Here is a 27,280-nt window from a genome sequence, read left to right on the forward strand (position 1 = left end):
AAAATCGTTATGAAAAGTTTGCTGCCTGTGAAGGGAAAATGTTTTGGATGAATGTGGCTATAACAATTGGCAACAAAGAAGTAATCTTGCTGATTGTGTGTTAGCACACACTGAAGTTTGAGGCAGAAGGATTGATACCAGTTTAAGGCCAGTTGGGTGCTGTGAATGTGTTGTAAAGGGATTCTGTCTCTAAATAAAGAAAAAAAAGGGAAATCCTCATAGTTTACAAGTTAAAATATGTCAAAACAAGCTTTATACCCATGATTGTCTTATAGTGTCATGTTGAATCTCTATCTGTGTTCTGATCAGTTTAAATGTTAGATATTACACTGAGTTGATTTAGCTATTGTATTTCTGTCTTATTAATTTTATGTTTTTCAACTCTCCTTGGTGCTTTTATGTTTAGCTGTTATAGCTAAATAAGTACCATAAACTAGATTGCTAGTAACAGAAACTAGGTTGGGGGTATAACTCAACTGGTAGAGATAGCCTTGGGTTAGATCTCTAGTACTGCATGCCCATAATCCCATCACTTGGGAGGTGGAGGCCAGAGGATCAGAAGTTCATGGTCATCCACAGCTATGTAGCAATTTGGATCCTTTGGAGCTGGAGTTATAGGCAGTTTCAAGCCACCTCATGTTGGCCTTGGGAAATCAGCCTGGGTCCTCTGGAGAACAGCCAGCCGGTGGTTGCTGAGCTCTCTCCTGCCCCTACGTAGCAATTCAGAATTCCAGGCCAGCCTGGGCCACATGAAACCTTGTCTCAAAAGCAAAACAAAATAAAATAGTCCAGAAATGAATTCTCTCATGATTCTGGAGACTAAAAGTCTAATTGAAGGTGTTAACAGAGTTAGTTCCTGTGAAGACCTGGGGGAGAGTCAGCTCAGTCCTAACTTCTGCTTGCTACTGGAGATCTTAGATGGATCATGCTATTCTGGTCTGAGACATGCAGATGGTTTGTCTCTCTGTCTCTGTAACCCAACACCCTCTTCTTAAGTACTAGTGTCTGGGCCATGGGCATTGAATTCAGCGTGACTCCATTTTTATTTGAGTACATCTACACCACCCTCTTAAAGAAAGCCACATTGACAGACACAAAGACTTAGGACTTTTTTTCCCTGTCCCAGTTCAGTGCACAGTATGATCACATGCCCGGTTCGTGGCCCACATTGTCCAGAGTCCTGCTTTCTCCCCTTTGCTGTTTTTGCTGTACTATGTTTTAAGTCATTGTTTTAGGGATTGAAGTGTATTAATTTGCATCAGTCTAGTTTGGATTGAAGTCAGCTTGGCTATAACAGTGTATACAACACTGCTGCTTAGGTCTTTGCTTCCCTCATGCATCAGGTTGCCGTCTTAAGACTCCATCTCCTAAGTGCTTGTTCATTTCTACCGTCTTCCTGATTGCATGGTGAGCTTTATTTTTTCATGGTTTTTATTTCTTCATGTAGACTGGAGGTTTCCTCCAGCTCCCTTTTCTTTCAACCTAAAGGTCTCCATTTTGTGTTACTAGAAAGGCAGGTCTGTGTGCCGATTCTACCAGTTTCTGTTTGTACAGGAATGTCTACTTCATGTTTGAGGGACTGCTTGTTGGGGTAGAAAATTTTCGGTTGATGGCCTTTTTCTTTTATCCCAGTGATTTCTGGCCTCTACTTTCTTTTGATTAAAAAATGAACTCCTTAAGCATGTTAAGCTGATTCTGTCAATGCCCTCAGTACTTTCTCTGAGTTTGACCTTCAGTGCTTTGCTTGTGATGTCTAGAGGTCCAGATCCTGCATAGAGGACCAAACAATCCTGTTCCTCTTCTCATGCTCTTCTTCCAGGAAGAAGGCATTGACATTACTTGTCCACGTGTTCTTTCTCCTCCCCTTTCCTACTCTTCCCAAACACTCCCATTATGTCACTCCAGTGTGCTTGGTGCCAGTGACAGACCTTCATGGAAATCCCACAGGTTCATCCTTCTTTTATTTTTCTTCCTTGTGTCCCTCAGGCCTCAAGTAACCTGTTGTTGAGGTTATCCACACTTTTGCCAGTTCACACCTCCTGAAAAGTTGAAGTGAGCTTTTATTTCAGTTTATAAACTTTTCACACCAGAATTTTAGTGTGTGTGTGTGTATGTGTGTGTGTGTGATTTTTGTCTCATTCATGGTACTTTTTATTTAGTCAAACATTATTTTCCTGTTTTCATTTAGTTCTCTGGGAATGTTTTTCTTTAGTTCTTTGACTGACTGTATTTTAAATGCTGGTTGAAAGTCTTTGTTTATTGAGTTTAATTTCTGGTCTTTCTTAGTCGCTTTCTATTGAGTACCTTTGCCCTGTGCATAAATCAGATACTCACAGGGAGAGCTTGGATGCAGTTTTTATGAACTGGACATTAGAAATAACATGAGGCGTTAGCTCTGGAAAATAGGTGCTTACCTCTCTGGGACTTGGTATTGTTGTACTTATTGATGCCTTTATGGAATTAATTTTGTAACATCTACTCTAGATCTTGTGTGATATTGTCACCTATTTTGATTAGTTATCAACTAATGTTTGAACAGTAAGTTTTCTTAATGTACCGAGCCCATAAATCTCCTGGCTTTTGCATAGGGGTCCTATGTGAGCATTACCCCATGCCTCCATTACTTAGTCAGATAGGCCATTATAATTGTAGTTTGCCTTCACTTCCTGCTGTGGAATGTCTCAGATGTAGAGAAAGGTGTGAGCTTAGCACCTCTTCAAGTCTTTACTGAGCATATATATATAACCTGAATGAATGAACACACACACACACACACACACACAGAGAGAGAGAGAGAGAGAGAGAGAGAGAGAGAGAGAGAGAGAGAGAGAGAGAGAGTGTCAGTCAGTCAGTCAGTCAGTTCAGTCAGAGTCAGAGAGTGTCCTATCCATGTCTGGCCTTCTAGAGTCACAGGAGAGTGTCCGTGCTTTCTCAAATCCCCTATGAATACCACATCCTCTACTTTTTCTTTTAAGCCTCTTGGTTTGCTTATTGTTTGCCCCAACTGTTCTTCACAGCCTCAGGCAGCCATGATGCTAAACACTTGGCGACTGATGATTTCTGACAAATGCCCCTGGCCAAAAGGCTCTTCTCCCTGGGTGAGTGCCAGGTCACGTTAAACAAGCCAGCTAGTACAGGCACACAGGCCAAATAATGGCAGTTTTCTGGGAATGAGACTTTGAAGGCATTCCAGTGGCTGACAGGCCATTGGTGTTTACCCTGATAGAAGGCCGGTGATTTTCAAGGGTACATGGAGCCAAAGTGAAGACGTGTATAGTGCAGGTTGGAAACATAAAGCATACTGTTCCTACCATAGTTCATTTCTGTTACTGGATTGAGGATTCTCTCGATTGCTGTAAGCCTCTAGTTAATTTTCTCTATTCTTACAAACATGATTGTGATACATTTTGACACTGGCTTTATTGTTTGGATGGAAGTAGGGACTTTCAGAGATCTTTGCCCCACCATTCCTTCTGACATCGTTAAGTATTGTTTGTGTCTGGAGATGGGTTGCCTGTTTGTCAGGCCATTCATGTGTGAGGTTAAATCGATTTTCTTCCTTAATTTTTATGTTCCACGTCAAATGTGCCATCAATCACTTACAATGCCATCTGCCCTAAAAGAGCTTTTGAGGAGGAATTTGTGGTATTAGTCAGTGACTGACAACAAAGATCACTGTTAATTAAGTCCCCATCATGAAAAGTACAGAGATTAACAGATAAAATAGTTATTTCATTACATACTTGGAACCCTGAACACCACACAAAAAATAACATACACACACATAAACTGCATATTGCCTATGACAATTATTTGTTTTTTCCCTCATTAAACTGGTAACTTTTATTTAAAGCCTTATTGCATATTTTGTTCCTGTTCTAATATATGCTCCTGTTCTCTGATTTCTGCATTTTGTGTTGTCGATGCTGATGTTGATCTGCACACATAGCAAATCTTAGTTTACTAGATGGTGAGTGTGCCCTTCCAAGGGCTTCTTCTTTCTCTTTGCACATCTATTAATTAGATGATTGATCACCGGGAAGATGCTTGCTGTTGACATCTGTTCACTAAGTTGAGAAGATACCGAACTAGAAATAAATTGCTGTAAACTCCATAGTTTGTAGTAAGATGTGAAAAGCACTGATAGTTTGGGAGGAAGCTCTCCACAAATGGAAAGTGCCCTTGGGGATCTACAGGCCATGAGTTTACTATCTTGGAATAAGTGCAAACTTTAGTGTGCTTCACTTCTGTTCCCAACATGTTTCATACATCTTTATGATGGATTTATTTTATTGTCCTGCCAACTGACTTGTTATTTGTGTGGCCTATTCACAGAAGTAGAAACTTTGGGTCAGAATCAAGTCTGTCACTCATCTGGGAAGTTAAGTGAATGGTGGTCAGTCCATTCACATGTGATTCTTGTAGAGAAAGAAACACAAGTTTGAAGGATCACGCTAAATGGATCTTCAATTTTCCATTGGGTCTCTAATTCTGAGCCTTCTGAAATCTCTTCAAAGTCGTTTTAGTTGATCTAACTTGGAACATAAAAACAAAAAAGCCCTTCGGAGACCTGTCATAGCGTCTCATCATCGGATATTTATGGATTAATCATCTCCATGCCACTGTGACAGCTGAGTCATGTTTGAAAAAAGGCTGTGTCAAGGAGGCCAGGAACACCAGGTTCCTGTTCTGTCCTGGGAGTGGAGGAGCTCACTCAGGAGGCCGGAATTTCTTTTCTCTAAGTCTTACCTCAACTTTTCCCTTGCAAGTGTTATCTGTGCTGCAGATAGTACAGTGTAAACACAAAATTACAGAAAACCATCTCAGTGAGGCCTCTGTTAAAGACATCCTCATGGATGGCCCTGTAGGAGACAGGATCATTTTGATGGCTGGTCCATGTAGACTCTCTCACAACCCTCTGGCAATTATTCTGCCCTTTGGAAGTTTTTGGGGCATCAACTACTTTTTCACATGTGCATTAAGTAATGCTCCATTGTCACACTTATCACTACTTAAAAAATAATCTATCAGGGACTAGAGACATGGCTTCACTGCTAAGAAGTATGTATTGTTCTTGCATAGGACCTAAGCTCAGTTTTCAGCACACAGATGAAAGGATAGCTCACCCTTCCTGTAACTCTAGCTTCAGGTGATCCAACACTCTCTTCTGGCCTCTGTGGCACATGTATCCACATGCACAAACCCACATACAGACACATACATACACATATAATTCAAAGAAATAAAATCTTTAAACATATATCAAATATTTGTAAAATTTTCTCTTTAGTAAAACATTGTTTATACAAAGGCATATGTAATACAAAGCAAGGAAAACTTCCTGAAGTAATAGGTCCATCTTTTCCTTTGTTGGCCACAGTCCATGAGTCACATCCAGTGCTCATGTGTGCTCTAGCCACTCCCCGCCCCTCTTTGCCCCTCTGCCCTTTTCACTGGTGTGACAAACACAGTTGAGTGCAGCAGTCCGCAGTGCTCTGTGAGTGAGTCCTTACATGTTTCCCTGGTTGTACATTTGTGCCATGTGCACCATGAAAAGACATAGGACTTTTCCTATATGACTTCTTTTCAGGTCCATTTTCCATCAATATTTCCAAAAGGCAGCCCTTGCTCTAAATGAAGAAATTCCATCACTGATACCTTTCACAATCTTGAATGGCATATAAGTAGATGTGCATACTACATACTCTCTTGAGTTTAGTTTATTTTCTCCCACAAAGTTTTTTGAGTTCTTCCTGTCATATGACTTCATAATTTGTTTCTGGTTTATTGTTGTGAAGTCTTGTGTAATAAATGCCCATACTTTACATATTTTTTATTCAACATTACATTAATTTCTAGATTTTGCCTATAGGAATGAGCCTTCTATGAACATTTTGTAACATATTCTAAAAGATAGATGCATCAGTTTTTAGTGGAATTGCCATATCATGAGGTAGACATGATTGGTTGTTTTGCTCCCGTAATTCATGCATAAAAACTGCCAGTTATTTTTTTTTTTTTACAGTAAACCTTTTTCTTCTTCTTAAAGCTTGAATTTATTAAGGAAAAGTTTTGAGTTTGTGCATTTGGAGAAAGGTAGGTAGGGAAAAGGCAGAACTCATCCAAGGCATGGGTACTGGCTTCTTATGAGAGTCAGCTTACATAGACTCTTTGGTGATTATTAGATGCCCTTCAGAAATAAATCCCTTCAAAAGAGGAAGTGTTAGTGCTAGGCATCTCTTCTAGTGGGTAGTAAATATAATATATACCTAAAATAATGAAATTAAGAACATAGCATTTTAGTGTTAGATATGATAGTAGATTGCATAATTGAGGCATATATTCTATTTGAATGTGCTTTGAAATGAATTAGCTTGATCTCCAGTATAAAGGTACAGATTGTATTTAAAGGGCACTGTTGTGAAACTCTGGGATGTTGTTCCTAGTTGTATCGATAGCACTCTCTCACTGTGGCTGTAGGCAAGTTATGTCACCAGATCCTATCTTGATTTCCTTGTTAGGAAGCAGAAGTGATGGGAGGGGCATCGTTTTAATCTCTTGGGGTCTTTCCTCACTTCTGTGATTTTAAAACATCACTTAAAATGAACATGTCTTACTTTCTTATTTATCTAATTGATAAGTTAGTAATCTAATCAATTATATTTCACTTCCTCAACTCTTTCAAAGTCACAAAAATCAAGCTAAAATTTTAGAGTACTGAGATACCACAGTCTATACTTATCCAAAGTGCTGTTTTTTGAAAACACACTGAAAGCTTTCCTGGCCACTCTTTGTTTTTGTATAGTGACCCAGATGTGTAGCTAGAGTTTTCCTGCCTGGCCCACAGTCAGGACAAATCTCTGTCACCCGCCAGTCCCACAGCCGCTCAGACCCAACCAAGTAAACACAGAGACTTATATTGCTTACAAACTGTATGGCCGTGGCAGGCTTCTTGCTAACTGTTCTTATAGCTTAAATTAATCCATTTCCATAAATCTATACCTTGCCACGTGGCTCGTGGCTTACCGGCATCTTCACATGCTGCTTGTCCTGTTGGCTGGCAGTGTCTCTGACTCAGCCTTCCACTTCCCAGCTTTATTCTCCTCCTTGTTCCGCCTATACTTCCTGCCTGGCCACTGGCCAATCAGTGTTTTATTGATTGACTAATCAGCAACACATGTGACATACAGACCATCCCACAGCACAGATGCAGCTGGTGCTTAGCTGCTTTTCATAGAAATCTTCAGAACACGCTGCATTCAGCATCACCAAGGCTCTGCTTCCCACAGCAGCTTGCTGCAATCCCTTGCATGGAGTCTTCCAGCCTGTGGCTCTTAGGCTATTCTGACCAAGTCTCTCAGGTGGCTATTCTTGAAGTTATTAGTGAGTGCCTAGGTGTGGGAACAGGGACTACAAGCTGGCTCTAATGAGGGGAGAGGTTCTGTTTGCCACCATCCCACCTCACAACTGGATTGTAGTATGACACCTGAGTCAAATAATGGGGCATAGTTAGAGCTGTACTGCTTCTGGAGAGTAGCATGGCCATATATAGCAGTGTCTAGTCTTCAAACAGATCATGTAGAAGCTGGAGCCAAGCATACACTACAAAGTTGATCTGTACTGGGGAGTGCAGGTTCTCCTAAGAGATCAAGATTTTGTGACTGAGTGATGAAATGTGGTGTGCTCTATTTAAATGGATGTGAGGATTTTTCATGCTGTGTATTTCAGTGTTTAGTGAAAACAAATGAATTAAATTATTGATTCCTTACTGTTTCAGAGACACAAAAAGTGAAATGGCTAATGAATGGAAAGTGGTTGGCGTTTTGGTTAGTTAGAGAATCTTCTGTTTGGATAGAAAGTCTAAGGAAAGCTTAGGGCGCATTATCTGATTAGCAATCTTCTCTGAGTTGTTTTGTTAAGTGAGCTCCTTGCGTCTTTCTTTTCAAAAGGTATTTGCAGCTCCTGGGATTTGGTATTATTCATAATTAGTCTTTACATTTATACATAATTATGCTACTGGTGGTTATGTCTTATAAAATAGTAGTATCAACTTGTATTTGATATGCAGAAATTTTTAGAATGAGCTATCTACAGTTGAGATTTATTAATACCTAGTGCTGGAAAGAGTCAAGCTAAAACTTGTGTGTTTGTGAATACTGAATTTGCTCCTGAGGATGTCCGGTCTTAGAAACATGGAGCTGCTGTTGCTCCTTGCTGCTCTGCTCAGAAGACATCAAGTGTAAAGTGTGGGGTGGCTGGGGGAGGGCAGGTCCTAGTTTGTGGAGACAGTCCTCCATGGCCATGAATTCAAGGTAGGCTGGCCAGCCAGTCGTGCCCACCTGATGAGCTCTAAGTTCACTGAGAGATCTTGTCTCCCAAACCAAGATAGAGAGCCAAAGAAAACATCCCACAGCAAGATCTGGCCCTGGCGTGTGCATTCACAGTTACGCGAGCACACGTGCGTGTTGCACACACACACACACACACACACACACACACACACACACAATTTGATTTATCACTAGGACTCAACCTAATCTTACTGTTCTCAAGGAGCCTCCTGATCTCTATCTGTGGAGCCTGCTGTGTTTAAAGAGAAGCAGATTAGAAGCTCACAAATTACCAGCCACAGTGTTCACGAACTCACTGGCCAGCTGTAATAATTGACTTCCTTTGACTTCAGTTCCAGTGAAAGTGCTGATGTGTCAGGGCAGTTGTACCAGATTGAAGGGGTATGCAAAAGCAAAGCTCGTGTCCCTCTTCTCAGCCTTGTGGAAATACATGCTGGTTTACTAATTTGTACTGCAAGTCCATAGTGTATAAGTGTCCCTTGGGGTCCCTGTGTTGCAAGTGAATCCATGTCCTGACATACTAATAAGGGGGCATTTCACCTGAATTTTTGCAGGTGGGGCCTTTGGGAGGCGATGGGTAGAGTGCCTAGGATAAAAACCTGGTTCTTTAATGGGAGGGGACCAGGACACATGGGCACTCTTTCTTTCCCTGTGATATTTTCAATCCCAGTTGCTGTACAGCAAGACTCTGTCTTTAAAACTAAGCAACAAATGTATTAAATGGCTTCTCTCCATCCTGGTTCCCTTTGGTATATCATATGTCTGGTTGTACTTTGCAGAGTTTGTTTTTTACTTTTTATAATCCAACCAGACGGTCATTAGTAGGTGTGGGCTGTTGCATTGTCGGAGCTGTGAGCTAACAACAGAGACACTGAATTCTTTTCTTTGTGAATTACCTAGCATAAAATTTTTTGCTGTAGTAATACAAAATACATTAATTCATCATAGAAAACTTTTGAAAACTATAAAATTAAAACTTCCTTTTATACATATGTTACACATGTCATATATATGTATAGATGCCATGTATACACATAATTTCAGATTTACTGTAGATTAAGACTCTTCTCTTTCTTAATGATGTAAAAATCAGAATTTGAATTTTGATCTTTTTCTAGGTAAATGATGCATGATGCTGTCTTGGGGTGCTGGGCTGAGAATGAGCCCCAGACCTCAGTCAGTCTGTGACCTCAAGGGTATATCAGTACTCCAGAATGTGCTGTTGCTAAGCTGTGAACTTGGGCAGATTATTAAATGCAGTTTTTCACTTCAGTCACTGTGAGACCAAGGGGTGTAACCCCTTCCTGAGTCAAGGCACACCTGGATCTCCTTCCTCTTGCCTCCCAGACATGTTTTATTTTATCTTTTTAATGCATTAATTTTTATGTATAGGTGTCTTGGCTGCATGTACATTTGTGTACCATATGTGTGTGCCTGATACCCATGGAGACCAGTAAAGGGTAGATCCCTGGAACTAGAGTTATAGTTGTGAGCTGCTATGTGGGTGCTGGGAATCTAACTGGGTCCTCAGCAAGAGCAACAAGTGCTCGTAACCACTGCACCATCCCTCTATCTCCCATACATGATTTATTATTAACAATTTCGTGTAAGTTTACTTGGCTACTCCTCAGGAAATAATGTAGGCTGAGAAAGTAATGTAGTTTCTCTCTCTCTCTCTCTCTCTCTCTCTCTCTCTCTCTCTCTCTCTCTCTCTCTCTCTCTCCCCCTCCCACCCCCTTTCCCTATGTGTCTGTGTCTGTGTTTTACTGAGAATTGAACTTGGGGCCATCTGCATGCTAGGCACACGTTCTACACTGAGTTATATCCCTAGTCCCTTACATTATGTCTAGAACAGAAAGCTTTCCTGGGGAAATTGACCTGTCTGTGTGATTGGCAAGTGCAGTTGGAATTAACTTTTTTTTTTTTTAGACAGGGTCTCTCTATGTAGCTCTGGCTGTCCTGGAACTCACTATGTAGACTAGGTGGGCCTCGAGCTTACAGACATCTGCCTGCCTCTGCCTCCCAAGTACTGGGATTAAAGGTATGCAGCAACACATCAGCTCTGGATTAATGTTTAAGGGAAAGCATAGCAGTGTCTTTATTCTAGCAGCTAAGAATGTCACGTCTTTCCCTGGGCCAGAGGCTGGACTCAGATCTCAAGCCTTTGAACAGTATTGAACAGTATCAGTATCCTACAATTTCAGCTTCTGGATTTAGAAGTTGCTGAGTGTAGGGAGGGGGTCATCCTCAATGACCTTCCAGCCTGCCATCATCTGACAGGCATGCACAGATAGGCCAGGGCACAGGAATGGTGTTTATGAGACATCATGTCAGAGGACATGTTAGATGCCAGCTGCACCATTGTACTACACATTCTGAGTCTTAGGTTCAGCAAAGGAAAACTCCTGCCTAGGTTTGTGCTGAACTCCAAGTGAGATCATGAGTGTGACTCGGGTCATCTTGTACATGGGGATGATGTTTTGTCAGTGCTAAGGGGCTGAACAGCTCCCCATTGACACCCTCAGTAGTCTTAGGAGTTAGTTTCTCTTGACTCTTGGGGACTTCAACTCAGACATTCAGACTGGGATTCTGAATAGCTCCAATGCTGAAAAGAAATACAGGATTATTTGGTACAGTAAAGCAAAGTTGAGTTTTATTAAAGATAAAGCTTAAATGCAAGCACTGAGAAAGAACTATACTGAAAAGAAAGGAAAATACACCCAAGAAGGTGAGTGTGGTCAGTATGGTTGCCCCAAATAAAGGGTTGCAGAAAGTAATTCATACCAAGCATGGGCCCAGGGTCCTAAAAAGAGAGTAAAATTCTGTCTTGGTATTAGCCAAATAGATCCTTTTGGTGACTCTCAAGTTCTATCTCAGAACCTAAAAAACTCTGCCTTGTCCCTCTGTCTCTCTTTTGCTAGACGGACGTGAGGTGGTTCTTGAGATGCCTTGGCTGGAATTGCAGTCTGATTTAATGAAAGCCGAAGGCACTAGAATTGCACAGGGGTCTGGTACATGTCCTGGAGTCCCTGAGATTCTTAGAAAGTGGCTGCCTTATATCTGGGGAAGGAGGAGGCCTCCAGCAGTTGCTGAGTGAGGGTATTTCCCCTTGTGCAGTGTGTTCACTGTGAGTCCCTAGTAGATTAGATGATGCTGCACATTGATGAATATGCTTCATTGTTATGCTGTTGATTTAAATACCAGTATCTTTAGCAACCACTCTCGCAGGTATACCCAGAGATACTGCTGTTTTTTTCAAGTCTTTTTGTTTTTAAATGTAGACAAGGCATAATTTGCCAGTTTTTTTGTGGGCATCCCTTAGCCCACTCAAGCTGTCACAGCCAGGAAAGATGACACACAGCATGTTGTACAAAGGGTGAACCACTAAATCATAGTAGCTACCAAGCAAATTTACCCCTGCTCTTGCTATACAGTAACTATTCCTGGATGTTGCCCATGGCTAAGTTGCTTCCACCTCAGAATTGAGACAGAAATGAAACACAGGTCATCCACCTACACCTGGAGTTTCTGTCCTTCTTTCATGTGCAAGTCAGAGGTCGCTGCTCCTGGAATATTTGAGCAGTGGGAACACAGCCATTGCCAGAGCAACAGGGCTTCTGTTTAGAGATGTCAGAGGGAGTAAATGGTGTGCTTTGAACTTTCCTGTAGAGCACCTGACATAATTGTGCACCATTGTCAAACCAGGCAGTTGCCTGTGTTCTCACTCTGTAATTCAGAGGAAGTCACTGCTTTGCGTGACTAATCTTGGAACATACCCTGATGTTGAGTAAGTACTTGCTTAGCTGTATCATTTCCATAGCAAGTAACTTGTAACTAAAGCAGGTAAATTACTAGACCAAAATGTATTTTGCCTAAAAATGTGAAACAAATGTTATCTAAGGTAAGCTTCAAACTGGATAATCAGAGAAGAGATAAATGATGTAAATATTTTAAAACAAATCTCTAGCATCTGCCTTTCCATTAGATTCCTTAATTATTTATGTCATGTTTAATAGAAGCCAAGCGAGCTGTCTCAGCTGAATGCTTAATTTAACTTGCTTGCCCTTTACTCATTAAACTGATCAGTTATTGATTTGTTTATGGTGTGTTTCATAGCCTCCATCTTTTCAAAAATGCAAAAAGGGAAATTAAAAGGATTATTCCTTCTTAGAGGTATCTGCTCATCGTATAGAGTGTTTGGATAAGAACACCTTTTCCTGTTAGGCTCTTTATTTTATTTTAAAACTAATAAAGTGAGATTGACTGTTTTGGTTTGTGTTTGGCTCCATAAATTTTAAGATACATAACGATTCATGCAACCATTGCCACAGTTGGGATGCTAGAACTTACTTTTTCTGTTTTTAATAATATTTTTATTTTTTAAGGCTTATACATTCATGCCATTGATTTTGACCATATTCACCCTCATTTCTCCTTCTAACTTTTCCTAGAGCCACCACCCCACTTCTCTACCACCATTACACTTTTGATTTCTTAAGAGAGCAGATAAATAACTTGAACATATGGTAAACACTTATGATATCAGGTGAAAATAAGTGTGTGTGTGTGTGTGTGTGTGTGTGTGTGTGTGTGTGTGTGTGTGGTCTTCAGCTTTTAGCATTTTGACATCAGTATGGAAATGTATATTTTTATCTTTGTAATGTGAAGTATGGTCTTGGCCCTGACACTGAGATATAGGAAGATGAAGGTGTGCTTAGGTCCTTAAACATTTCTCTGGAAGCTAATTAGGACAAGCATTTTTCTTCAACCTATTTTAGCTTAAATTCTGAAAATGTTAACTCTTTGTAGTTTAAAAGCCAACATCCTGTTCTGATGATGCTATAGTTCAAGTGTAAATTAGAATCCGTTCACAATATGCAGTCCTTTCCATTTGGGACACCAGGACCAGGGATTTCCTCTGCTCAAGCTCCCTCTTTCACTTTCTGATGCTATTATGGTGATTGATTGCTCTCTTGCTGAGAGGAAATGTGGGCACTGCTGATTGACTCAATGCTGTGCTGATGGTATTAATGAAGCCATGGATGAAATATGGTCTTGGTTGTCTTCTATAGGGGCATGCATGACTTTGCCAGTGTTGAAGGTGACACCAGAATGGGATGACCTAGCACTGGGGCCCTGCTCTTTTGAATATTCTCTTGTAATTGTTGCAATACTCACTGGAAAGTATCGTGAAAACAGGTTGTATTGCCCACTCGTTTATATGGTCAAATGTATTGTAAGTGCAACATTCCTTTTAAACATTTTGATAATTGATTGAGATATATAAAATTCACAGAGCAGTGAAATAGAGAAGTAAGATGGTGTTTATAGCCTTTGGGGATGAAGACGTGTAGTGTAATTTCAGGACAGGGAACTATGTGCCTGGAATCTGTATAATGTCCTCTGCCCAAGGCAATAGAGCCATCAGCCATCTAAAAGAGAGAGAAAGCGAGGATATAAATTGCTACATCAGAAAGGACCATGGAAGATTCTGTTGAATAAAATATGCCAGAGATGAAACAATCATAGACTGTGTGATTCCATGCATATGAGTTGCTTGGGAGTCCTCACAGTCCTAGACCAAAAGGGGAAGGATGGTTCCCAGAGCTCAGGCAGGAGGGAATGTAGCATTGATCTTGAATGTGTGCAGTTTTAATTTGGGAAGATGAAACTTTTAGGACATAGACAACATGTGACAGTTGTATATCTTTGTGGCTATACTTGATGACATTGAATTATATGCATAATAAAAATGGCCAATGTATATGTATCATCATAGTAAAACAAGTTCATTTTTGCTCTGCTCACAATAGTTAGGTCATGGAAACAGCCTAAATGCCTATCAGCTGAAGAATAGATAATAAAAATGTGACACCTATACATGATGGAATTTTTTCAGCTGTAAAGAAAAATGAAATAAAAAGAAAGAAAAATGAAATTATTAGAATTGCAGGGAAATGGATGGAAGTGAGATAACTCAGTGAGGTAATGCAGACCCAGAAAGATAAGCATCACATTTTTCTCATACATATGTAGCTTTTATACTCCTTCCTTTAGAGATTTATTTTATTCTATTTATTTATTTGTTTGTTTGTTTATTTGGGGGAGGGATGTTTCGAGACAGGGTTTTTCTCTGTAACTTTGGAGCCTGTCCTGGAACTCACTGTGTATACCAGGCTGGCCTTGAACTCACAGAGATCCGCCTGCCTCTGCCTCCCGAGTGCTGGGATTAAAGGCATGTGTTACCACTGCCTGGCTGAGATTTGTTTTATTTTTAATGATGTATCTGTGTGGGTTATGTGCACAGGAGTGCAACTGCCCACTGAGGTCAGAACAGGCTGTTAGATCCCTTGGATCAAAACCAGGCAGACTGATGACTTCAGTGCAACAAAAATTACACATAATAGTTGTTTTAAAATGTATGCGCTCACCAGATTGCCCTTTCAAATTTAGCCTTTTGCATTCAGGTTATTGCTTTTTCTTGATAGTTTTGAGTTTAGAAATAAATAATAAACATGTAATTTCCATTTTCTAAGAAGACAGCTCCATATAACAGCATAGGATAAAAACACTGGCTTATTGATCTGCTTAGCCATTCTTCACTCCCTGCCTGTCAAATAGTTGCCATATATATTGTGATCAGCCTTGGCATATCAGCTTTTAAATTATAAATGACCTTGTGTTGAAATAGTATTGTTATACTGCTTGCTACCTGAGCACTTCGAGGCAAAAAGACATTTATATACATACCCTATATGTGTGTGTATAAATATGCCTCTCATGTTCCTGCCCCTCTATGCAGACTCTCCCCCAGCTACAACATGGAACTGCACCAGAACAATATTCTCCCTTTGTCTTCAGTAAATTTAAGCCCTGTGTATTGGGCTGAAAGTTCCTTTGGTGAACCTAGGCCCTATGTGTAGGCTAGCTACAAACTTCTCTGGTGAACCTCAGCACAAGAGATGGGCTGCCAATTCCTTACATTGGGATTTATATTAAGATCTGAGCCCTTCTAGAGACCTATAAAGATGGATTCCACAATAGGACAACTTTTGAAGTCCTAGGTTTTGATTTTGTAAGTATTCACATATACTTTCCCCTCATTCTAAAAATTAAAGCAAAGATGTTTTTTGACCCGCTTTTGCCAAATTGGTTCAATAAGAATCAGAAGTCTATCTTCCTATCAAATGTAGATATATTCTGTTTTGATCTCATTATTATGTAAGCATGCTTCAAAATATCACACTCTATCCCATTAGTATATACTGTTAACTATGTGTCCATAAAAACCAGATATTTGCAAATGCAAAATGTGTGTATACATATATAATTATATATAATATATCTCTGTATGTTGCTATGGTTAATTTAACTCTGTGGAATTTTTTACATTCATGTTTGTGTGTGTTTTGTGTGTGTGTTTGTGTGTGTGTGTGTGTGTGTGTGTGTGTGTGTGTGTAGATCAGAGGAGAACTTCATGGAATCAGCTGTCTCCTTCCACAATATGAGTCTGAAAGAACTGAATTCGGATCTGAGGCTGTTGTTCTTGGCAGCAAGCACCTGTACCAGGTGAGCCGTCTCACCAGTCCCTCGACTCTAGATTCAATGCCTCTAAGAACTGTTAGTGTCATGGGAACCCTTGTTGAGGGATATAGAACATTCCAAACTTGTGAAGCATGTAGCATCAAGCAGAGGGCAAAACTGCTAGCAGCAAAACTACTTTTGAGAACAGAAGAAGGAAAAAAAGCCACCATGTTTCTACTGCTTTCTTCCGATGACCATTTTGATATGTAAGCTGCCATTCTCTTCTAGGACTAAGTCATGTCCAGAACTGTATCCTCTTCACAGTCATTGTCCACCCCACGTACTTTCAAGAAGTGCATTTTTCTCTGTCCAGTCCTGGTGAACACCATTTAGAGCCCAGTGTACAGCTCAATACACAGTATCTCCCCTTCACTGCTAGTCCAGCAGCTGACTTACTGAAAAGTTCTCCTCTTTTTGTTGACTTTCCATTAATCTTATGATGCTATGTTCCCATGATCCTGAAATTTCTTTTTAGGAAGTAGACTGTAGGTAATTCATGATTTATGTGTGGTGTGCTCATTGTTTGGGCATATCTGGATTATTTTACTGCCTTTTAATAGTAGCCCAGTGACGCTGTGAAGAGGGTGTTCTCACCATCCCCATTTCACAGATGAGGAACTCCAGGCACAGTAACTGCAAAAGTAACTACATGTTGCTACCATCATACATGTTCAGATACCACTTCCCAGCACCATAGATGTGTCCATGTGCATCTAAACCTTAGAGTCCTGCTCCTTGAGAAAACAGATCTTCTTACAGGTCTTTCTCTAAATTGGGTATGTTGATCTTCTGATATGGAAAAACAAAAAAAATAGTGTCTTAGAGTTTCTATTGCTGTGAGGAGAAACCATGACCACAGCAACTCTTATAAAGGAAAGCATTTAATTGGGGCTTGCTTATGGTTTCAGTGGTTTTGTCCATTATCCTCATGGCTGGAAACATAACAGTGTTCAGGTAGACATGGTGCTGGAGAAGGAGCTGAGAGTCCTACATCTTGACCTGAAGGTAACAGGAAGTGAACTGAACTAGGAGTAGCTTGAGCATAGGAGACCTCAAAGCCCCACCCCACAATGACACACTTCCTTCAACAAGGCCACACCTCCTAGTAGTGCCACTCCCCATTGGCCAAGCATTAAAGCACATGAGTCTATGGGGCCATTCCTATTCAAACCACCACAGGTAGGAATCACAGCAGAGGGCCAACATTTTCATTTCAGAGCATGTAAATTGTGCTCCCTCAGACAGACTCCTGACCATGGTGCTGCATTTGGTTAATTTGCTACTTCATTAGAAACTCAGCTTCAGCTCTTAGTAGACTAGTCAGAGCCAGGTGTGTATGCTTACTAATTCTTAGGAGAGCCCACAGATGAAGGGTAGTTATGAGTAGCTACTAACTTCCTACTAAGAAGGTCACTCATTGGAGTTTACCTCTTCACTTATGCTTTGGCAAGAATGTGTATGTTCCAGCCAGGGGAAGGAAAAGGCACAGCAAAGAGTAGGGCCGGTCTGTGTATGTGACTGACTTGGGAGTGACTGCAGGTTGACAGCAAGGCATTAGCTGGTGGTTCGACTCCATAAGGTCCTTCAAAACATTCTTCCCAGGGTGAAACAAGGTGAGAAATGTGAGAGGCTGCTGTGTTGTGTGCTGTGCTGGTCCGTACTGTGAGAGCGAGACACCACTGTGCACATTCCATGACCTAGACTTTTCACTCTTTCTGGCACCACTTTGTATCCTCAGAAGAGGTTTAGAACATGCTTGTTAATTTGTTGCCCTCATTTTCTCTCTTGAATTTTGTAGCATATATGATTCCCCCATCCTCATCTCTTCCTCCTCATCCTTCCTCTCCACTTCTTTCTGGTCTTTTGAACACTGCCTCTTTCCCTCACATATCCAGAAGTCAGCTGGCTTTCTTTATTGTCTGCTCATGTGTCTTTCCCACTGTATATAGTCAAAACACATTATCAGTAACTAAATTGAAATTTAAGAAAATAATAATAAAAAAGGAAGGAAAGAAGAGAACTCTGGATCCTCTCATCTTCATTGAAAAAGTACATTTTGAGCCTCTTTAAGTATGAAACTTTCTGTATTCAAATAGGCAAAACCATGAGGTCTCAGCCCGTTAACTACTGGAGTTTCTTCTACTAATGTTGCCGAGGAGAACAGAAAACTTTGTGAGGGAGAAGGAATGCAGGTTAATTTTGAAGCACTCAAAAATATCTTTTCTCTGGCTTTATCTGATTTTATATCTCTCTTTTTTTTTCAATAATTGCAAAACACAGGGAAAAACTAAGCAGTTCTCCCATGGAACCCTCTAAAAGCTATTCCAAACACCCCGTGGGAGCATAGATTAGTGTCTGCTGATGCTGCCTTAGAGGCACAGGGATCAGGCCTTTTTTGAGTATTTGTTCACCAGCACTTATATGTTTCGATCTAAAGGAAAGTGCTGTCTCAGGTTTGTTAAAATGGTGAATGTTTTTCCTACCATCTCTCTCAGGAAATGGCGAAAATCCTCAACCACCCCAGAGTCTACGCTTTTCTCCACATCCCAGTGCAGTCTGCCTCTGACAGCGTGCTCATGGACATGAAGAGAGAATACTGCGTGGCCGACTTCAAAAGAGTTGTAGATTTTCTCAAGGAGAAGTAAGTCTGTTAGCACTTTGGAAAATGACCATTTCTTTCTTTCTTTCTTCCTGCGGTGTGTGGCAGCAGGGTACTACTACAGCCTTGCAGTTACGGTGTGCAGCACAGGGCGACAGTCCGGAAGCCCTCGAAACCTGCAATTGCTTTGGGGCCCTTGATGTGGTTTCCTCTCTCCCCTTCCATGTGTGTACCAAGCACTGTTGATTTGTGTAAGCTTGCCCACCTTCCTACGGCAGTTGGAATTGTGATTGTTTTCATACCTGACCTGCTGCCTAAGCACTGCCCTCCTTTCACTAGCCTTGAAATCTCCTTTCATGTGGCCTTTTGAAGTTGTGAGCTGACTTTGACATGGAGGAAGGGACCAAGTCTGTCACTATAGAGTGGATCATTTTCTCCTGACTAGCATTTTCACAGCGTCTGGAATTGCCTTGCTCTTAACACTGATGCCTGTAGTTAACTTGAGTACTTGCAGTTTACTGGGAAGTTGGAGGATTCTATTTTCTTCAATTCAAATTGCTGTTGACCAAAATTAAGGCATATTTACACAATCTCAGACATGAATGATAATTTTGTTTCCACAGAAAAACACTTGCAGCCCATAATTATGTTCTTCAAAATCTCCCTTCCAAACCTGGAGTGCATTCTATGATTAGACAAGGCAGGAAACAGAGGTGCTGGCCACGGTCACCCAGACCCTCCTCCAATCTAGGGTACCATCATCACATCTGAGATGGTATCATTTATCTTGGCACATTTCTGGTGTGGTTTTCTCTACTGTCTGTAATTTATGTTTTACCCCCACTGTTGTTGTTTCCATTTGTTATTCATAATTATGTGGTCTTGCGCCATGTCGATGTCCTACATGGGTATGATTGCTTTATACAAATTGTTAGCGATTATTTTTTCCACCTTTAATTACTCACTAATTTTTATGGCATACACTATTACAGATCTTCTCTTATTTCCTCTTCTCATCTTTCTTTAACATGTCTTTTAATTTTTTTTCCACCTCTAGGCATATCTTGATTATTCTGATCACCAAGAATAAAAACATTTAGGGTGCATTCAAACAAATAGGGCTAATTGCTCAAATATTCAAATCAGAAATAGGAAGAAATAGGATTGTATAATTCTAGCATTGTCTGTGCACCCTTTAATGTAACACAGAATCTTGGCGAATCTATTCCATCTCCTACACTCTTGGATCTTGAGTACAACTGGCCCAAGCTAAATAATGTGGATTTTCATGCCAAGTGTATGCCATATGCCACATCCTTTCCGTGCATTTGTGGCTCCTTTTGTAGGTAAATTTGTCTCATGTAGTAAACTCCTTCCAAGCACTAGGACACTGGACATTTTCCAAATAGCAAGTAAGTTGTTATTCCTTTGAAATTTTTTACCTTTCATGTATAAAGTGGCAGCAAAGAGTGTACACATTTCATGCATGTTACACATTTTACCAGTGTAGACAAGCATCCCTTTGTGTAGAACAGAGGAGAATCCCATTCAAGAACTTTGTTGGGTTACTGTGATGAAATGAGACTGAGGACTCAGCACTTCTGCTCTGCCTCAGTTTGTGTAAGTGCTGATTCAGTCGTTTGTGCTAATTAAACTGGGCAATAGTTTCCCAGCACATTCCAGCCTTTCGTGGTACTCTGAAGATTGACCTGTTGAATGTGTTGCATCTTGAACATTTTCAACAGCCTCCATGTATAAAGGTCAAATGGGAGTCACATTAAGATGTTAGAAAGTCATCCCTTGCCATTTTTCATAGACTAAACTCTGAGTTGTTTCCTTGTAGCCTCAGTTATCTGTGGTATTTCTGTAGTTTCCTAAGGTATATTTGACTAGCTGAAGATCTTTGAACCAAGGGCTCTCACAGGGTCCTTTAGTGTTCCCATCATCACAGATGTTAGAGGTCCCTGGAGAATCTAGGTATTAAGGATGCCTGGAGATGGACTCCACATCACACATGTGCATCCATAATTTCGGCTTTGATGGCTGCAACTATGGAGTATAAAGTATGATGATAGCCACTCTACATCTACAGGAGATTTTAAAATTAAGTAAGCATTGTCAGAAGTAAACCTGTCATAATGAAGCTCACAGTTAGATAATGAGTAGAATTCAGTGGAAAGCTGTATGACAAAGCCAGTAAGATAACTGGGAAAATCTCAGGTACCCTATGATGTCATTGTCACTGTGAACAAAGCAGTCCTTGCATGGTTTTAGAAAGTTCATCAGAACCATAAAACTAGGGAGAAATAGCCCATCTCTACTCATGAAGGTAATGCAAAACAGCTCTGTTCTCTGACAGAGGGATTGCTTGTCTAGACCTTGGGAACCCCATTCATCCAGTGAGTAATTCTGTTATTATGGGCAGTTGGAAATAGATGGAATATTTACACTGGTTGTTATTACTCATTTTATAATTACTTTTCCCATTAAAAACTAGCATGGTTTTATGCAAGATAGATTTGTGCTTATTTTAGAAATACAGAAGTCCTAGGGATTGCTCTAAGACCAATAATATTGTTTTGTCTGGGATTTATTAATGTATGACGTTTTCATTCTTAGAGAGCTTCACACATCCTGGTTTGTGTCCAGCAGTTGATCACTAAATGATCCTCATGTAAACTGGTGTATTTGGTATACTTTCAGGTTTTCTTTGCTTTATTTCCCTTAACTTTGTTATTTGACAATAACATATACATTACATAAGTGTGTTCTTTCATATATATATATATATATATATACACATACACACACACACACACACACACACACACACATATATATATGAACCTCATTTCCGCTAAAATCTTTGGAGCCTTTTGTAATGAATATTTAACAAATAGGAGTCATTTGTTTTCTTCCTTCAACATTGTGAGGCTCACAGATCTTTATGCTGTGAATGAGGGATGAAGCGTTTCCCAAATATACCACAACATATAGCATTAAGTCTGGAATCCACAGATTTAGGGAGTTTACTTGAAGCTGCAGGCTTTTAAGCCACAAATTCAAAGTCTTTATTGAACCCTGTTTCTCACACAGTGGAGTGGAGGTGAACTCTTTTTAATTAATTTTCTTTTACAGTTGAAAGTGCTCCATGTTTTAGCTGGGAGCAATCTAAGTTTACCTGTGAGCCAACGCGTAGCTGATTCATTATTCTCTTCAGTTATTTGAAAGTTGGCAGCTATTTTCATAACAGCAGCTGGATTGAAGATAACCTGGTAGGGTTGGCACATGTTGAGGCATATGGGAATTTATTAAATCATGCAGGCTTTGCAAAAAAAAAAAAGAGAGAAAGAGACTAAATGACTTGATATGCTCATTTAAAACATCTGGCCACAAGCAGAGAGTCATATGACTTGAAGTCTACTCAGATTTATTAGCCCAGCAGATGCTTTTATTTAAATGAATTGATGGTTTCTTGAAATGCATGGTGGGCTTTGGAGGAACATGAAGAGAACTGTTGAACAAAGCAATACATGCAGTTCTGTGTTTTTAAAGTCTGCTTTTATGTTTTTAATAGGTATATCATACATTTTACTACTTAATATATTCCTGAGATTTTAAAAATAAAATTTGAATTGTTCCCTTTTCTTTTTTCTTTTTCTTTTTTTTTTTTTTTTTTTTTTTTACTGTTATGTTATGTACTGTTTTTAGGATTCCCTGAGTTTGAAATCTGTTATAAAAGATGTTTGTTGGATTCCCCCTCATTCCAAGCCTCTCTGGGAAAGCATCATACTAATCTATCCACGTGCTGAATTATCTGTCTTTCCTATCATTAGTCAAAATTACCATGTGCCTATTAACCAGAACACACTGGCAAAAAAGATGAAGTGTATTAAAAATGTGTTTTATTCCACCTTGTCCATCTGGTTTTATTCCTAGTGGCTTTGAGTGTAAGTGGTGATTAGATATGGTAACTCATTCCTGTAATTCCAGTGCTTGGAACGGTGAGATAGGAGGATCGCCACAATTCCAAGGCCAGCCTGTTCTACAGAATGAGACCCTATCTCAAAAACAGTGGGAAAAGTAAACAGAAAGAGAAAAAAGAAAAAAGTAGCAATATGTGTCAGAATAAAATAATCTGAATAAAGAAAAATAAAAGATCCCTTTTAGCAAGGATTAGTTAGTTATATTTTTCTCCAGCTGCATTTCCAGATGTGTTGGTGTTCACTGAATAAGCTCCTGTGAAATAATGTCCTCAGAAGTGTTCACTGGCTTTCCAGGATTATGTCATTTCTGGTGTCTCTAACTAGGCTACCACTTGGGTGTTCCTGGTGTCATGTTCACTAGTTTATCTTTGTCATTTTGCTTTACAAAGTGGTGTTCTCTTCACTTCTTTCTGTTGCTATGTTCAGAATTTTTAACAGAGTAAATATATTTCATTTGAACAAGTGTCAGGTAGAAAAACACATTGATGTTCTTTGCAGTGTGTGCTCCATTCACAGTCAGAGAATTGCATGCTAGGTAATTTTTTTATCGTGTGTTTTAATACCATACAGTGTTGTGAACACCCCAAGTTCAATTCATTTGTTTGAAAATGAGTGTATTATCTATTGATTTGGCTTCTCGGTTCCTTCTACCCGATTAAGAGAAATTGCCACACCATTCTTGCCACTTTATAGGCTTTATGGTTGTGTTATCCTCTCGGGAAACAAAAGGCTATCATCCTCTGAACTTTGGTACATTTTTCCTTGCTCAGTGCTGTGCCCCTCAGACACAGGTCTGAGTCTAGATCTGTGAGGCAGGAGTCTGTAATGAGTGTCTTTTCTTTGTTAGTGCTTTTGTAGTCCAGTTGCATATTGTCTCCTGATTACACCAGACCTTAGCCACTCGGACAATACAAATGGGTTCAGTCTACGTTGTATCAAGTGAATATTAGAGGAGTGGGAATGATTAAAAAGTTTTCCTGAAATCTTTAATAATAAACTAATGTGTAATAGGGTGAGACTGTCATTTTCAACTTGTGATTCTTCTTCTGGTTCTAACATTAATTAAATGAAATTAATATAACAACAGTGATAACATGATAATGTTAAGCTTTTTGAGCATTTACTTGTATGCCAAGAACCTTGCATGTGTTAACAGTTTTATTCCTCAAGGACAAAGCTAGTGAGTAATTTGTCCAAGGTCATGCAGTTAACACCAGAACCTTCTTGCACACCAAGGTGTATGATTGTTCAGCCAGTGCTCTAACTAGTGTGGTGTATTGTCTGGCAATGGAGACCACAATGTGGGGTCATCAGCTAGTGAGGAGACAAAATGTGCAGTATTCACTTAGACTGGAGGTGGTAAAGGCATGTATGGATGTGAAACAGCTCCTTGGTATCTGATCTCAAGACGTGGTTGGACCAGCAAGTGTGTGAAAATGCCTGCCTTACAAACCAGATAGTTCCAGGACCCATTCAAAGCAGAGAACCAACTCTTGAAAATCATCCTTCCATATGTGAACCTGCATACATATGATTCACCCACACACATGGAAGGAAGGAAGGAAGGAAGGAAGGAAGGAAGGAAGGAAGGAAGGAAGGAAGGAAGAAGGAATTAAGACATGATATATAATATACTTAGCCAAAGGGTTTGGGAGTGTGAGTTGTGTCCTGGTTAACTTGATCATCAGCTAGATTGCTGTAAAAGTCACCTACAACATTAATCAGGCCCAAGGCTCAATATATATAAAGTATATGTATATTAATTATATGTAATTAGTATTACATTCCTGCCGTAATGTCTTTGCCTGCTATGAGACCTAATAAACCTGTCTTCCCAGCTGTTGCTTCCTGTCAACTATTTAGCTATAGCAATGACAGAAGTAACACACACAGGTAGAAATAGTGAGCTGGATTGTTGTGACAGTTAGTGTTGTCAACTTGATTTCATCGAGCATCTCCTAGCACATTGGCCTCTGGGCATCTTGATTCTTTAATTGTGGTGGGAAGACCCACACAGGGTGGGGCTGCTCCTGGCTGTGACCTGGACTCTGAGTAGAGAAGGGAGCTAAGCTGCAGCACGCCTTCATGCTGTCTTCTGACTCATGTGGAGTGTGATCAACATGGAATGCACCACGACCTGTGAGTCAGAATAGACCCTTTCTCCCACAAGTTGGTTTTGTCAACATATTTTATCATAGCAACAGAAAAGAAACTAAAATAGAAATTGGTACCAAGAACTGGAGCCGCTGACTTGATCAACTTGACTGTGATTCTTAAGCCACTGGAACTATTTTGTGGGTAGAAGAGTGTGTACTTTTGGTTTAAAAGCCTTTGAATGTTGGAAGAAGAGCTTAAAGGGCCATTCTGGTAGGATCTTGGAAGACAATACTGAGAAAAACACGAATACTGAGTGGGGCCTAATTCGTGAAGTTTCATAAGGGAACAGGGGTAGCATTTACTGACACAAATATCTATGAATCAGTTCATTGAACTCCCACAGTGGCACATACTAGGAAGAAATTACTGTCCCCATTTTACAGAGTAGGACATGAAGGCACAGGGAGGTTAAATGACCAATCACAGAGCTTGTAACTGAGCCCTGATTAGAAGAAATTAGGATTGGCAGTTTAGTAATCAAAAACAGTTTGTGCAATTAAACAGAATGTTGAAAATGACACAAGCCTTCTCCTAGACATATACAACTTTTTTTTGTAGTCAACATCTCCTCCTTTATATTGTTGCTCGCAGTCCAGGCTGAGGGACATTGGATTAGAAGATCTGACCTGTGTAAGGATGTGACCATGAGAAGAAGCTATGAGATCTTTGTCAGCACCAATGTATTCAGTGAATGAAACTGTAGATTTTCCTAATGAAGTATAGATGTGAACATCTTCAAATAAGACTCAGTACCAGTCATCACATCTTTTTATTTTATTTTTTAATCACATGTATGTATGTGTGTCTTAATATGAGTATGTGCACATGACTGCAGGTGCCCTTGGAAGACAGAGATGCTGGGTCCCCTGAAGCTAGAGTTAAAGACAGTTATGAGCCACTTGATGTGGGTGCTGGGAACTGTACTCTGTTCTGCTGGAAGAGTGGTATGTGATCTTAACCACTGAGTCATCTCTCCTGTCCACATTTGTCATATCTTGTAGCAATGTTTTCTTTCATAATCTAGGTGGTGACAGTTTTAAATTAAGTCAGTTTCTCCTCCTGTGCACTTCTTATTCCTGGAGCAAAGTACATGGAACATGAGACACAAATCCTTGCTGGTCCCAGCCTGAATTCCTAACGGTAGGCACCCAGCCTCCTGTGCAAACCCAGGCCAGGGGGCTTCAGGTCACTGCCCTCTGCTTCCTTGGCTTTGTGCTTAGCATCATTCTCAATGCACATCCTTAGGCTTCAACTAAATAGTCTACTCTGGGGCAGTGTTTCTTCAGAAGCCAGGTAACAATGAAGGGGGATGTGCACAGGGCACAGATATGCATGTGTGTATGTGTATATGATATGTGTACAGAGCTCGGGACCCAGTGTGCTACCCAGTCAGGAGCAAGTAGGAGGGGAATCAGTAGCCAGCGTGTTTACATTTGGGAAGCAAAAGCACTGAGATTTAACATTCATCTCCTAAAAGCCAAGCAGGATGTGGTAGCACACAACTGTTATCCCAGGACTAGGGAGGTTGAGGCAAGAGGTTTACCCATTTGAGGCTAGCCTGACTACACAGCCAGATCTTGACTCAAAAAAGAAAATGCTTATGTTCTATGTCAGTCTTATGTCAGATGCATGTTAAGAGTAAAACATCAAGATGTGAGTAAAACTGTGTTCTAAGAGCTGATCTTATTCATCATAGTTATTATACAAGTGCCTATAGCCATAACGTTTGGTTTGCTATACTGAAGTCTGTTAATTCCGTAAAGAAGTAATGAATGGTTGATTTTTGTTGTTGTTGTTTTTGTTTTGTTTTGTTTTCTGTCTAGGGGAAAACACTAAGTCACAGATCTTATATTAAAAAACTTTCTTTAGATAAAAGTATTTGTTTGATCTTGTTTGTGATGTACTTAATCCTACCAGTATAAGGAAAGGCTTTAGCTAGATCACACTGGCGTGTGCATGCCCATTTTTATGCATGTTAAAGTTACAGTCTGACTTGTTTTCAAGTGAGAAATAAAGAATGTAGAGTCTGATCATTGAGTGTCAATGAAGATCAGAGCTTGGCAGAGGGAGCGTGTAGAGCCCCAGGGTTACAGGATAGACCTTAAGTCCCATGGCTCAAGGTAGCTTTGATGTTCAGCTATCATTAGCAGGACTTTCTATCTCAAGGCTCATAGTAACTAATTCAAAGCTGACCCTCAAGTCTGTATTTCCAAACACCAAGAGAGAGAAAGCATGCAAAAGACACTGTGTGTGAAGTTGCATTAATATGTAAGTCTTTATATGTCTTATTTGAATAGAGCATGGTCATGCCTAAGCACAAAGGAAGTTAGGAAGTACAGCACTTATTCCAGGCATCTATACATCTATTTTTAGATGAAATGAATCAATTATGAAGGGGCCACCAAGAATTTCTCTGTCAGGGTATACAGTTTTTAGCATCCTCACTTAATGGTTTTAATAGCTGCCCCTAAAAAGAAATGAATTTATAATCATTATTTTTGGATATTATGCCTAGTTTTATACATATCAATAATATTTGTATTGTTGATGATAGTTATTCTTTCTCTCCAAAAGCAGGTGTAATGGTACAGGTTTGTGATCCC

At 40.0% G+C, this 27,280-nt stretch overlaps 1 protein-coding gene across 1 annotated transcript in view; it reads left to right on the forward strand.

Moving 5' to 3' along the window:
• The window catches only part of Cdkal1 (CDK5 regulatory subunit associated protein 1 like 1), a 586,163-nt gene that overhangs the window by 360,981 nt on the left and 197,902 nt on the right, over positions 1 to 27,280 (forward strand). Inside the window, 1 exon segment of the mRNA XM_059263232.1 lies at positions 18,431 to 18,576. Within this exon segment, the coding sequence (XP_059119215.1) occupies positions 18,431 to 18,576 (146 nt within the window).

The sequence above is a fragment of the Peromyscus eremicus genome, chromosome 5, assembly GCF_949786415.1.
Source record: "Peromyscus eremicus chromosome 5, PerEre_H2_v1, whole genome shotgun sequence".
Lineage (NCBI taxonomy): Eukaryota > Metazoa > Chordata > Mammalia > Rodentia > Cricetidae > Peromyscus > Peromyscus eremicus.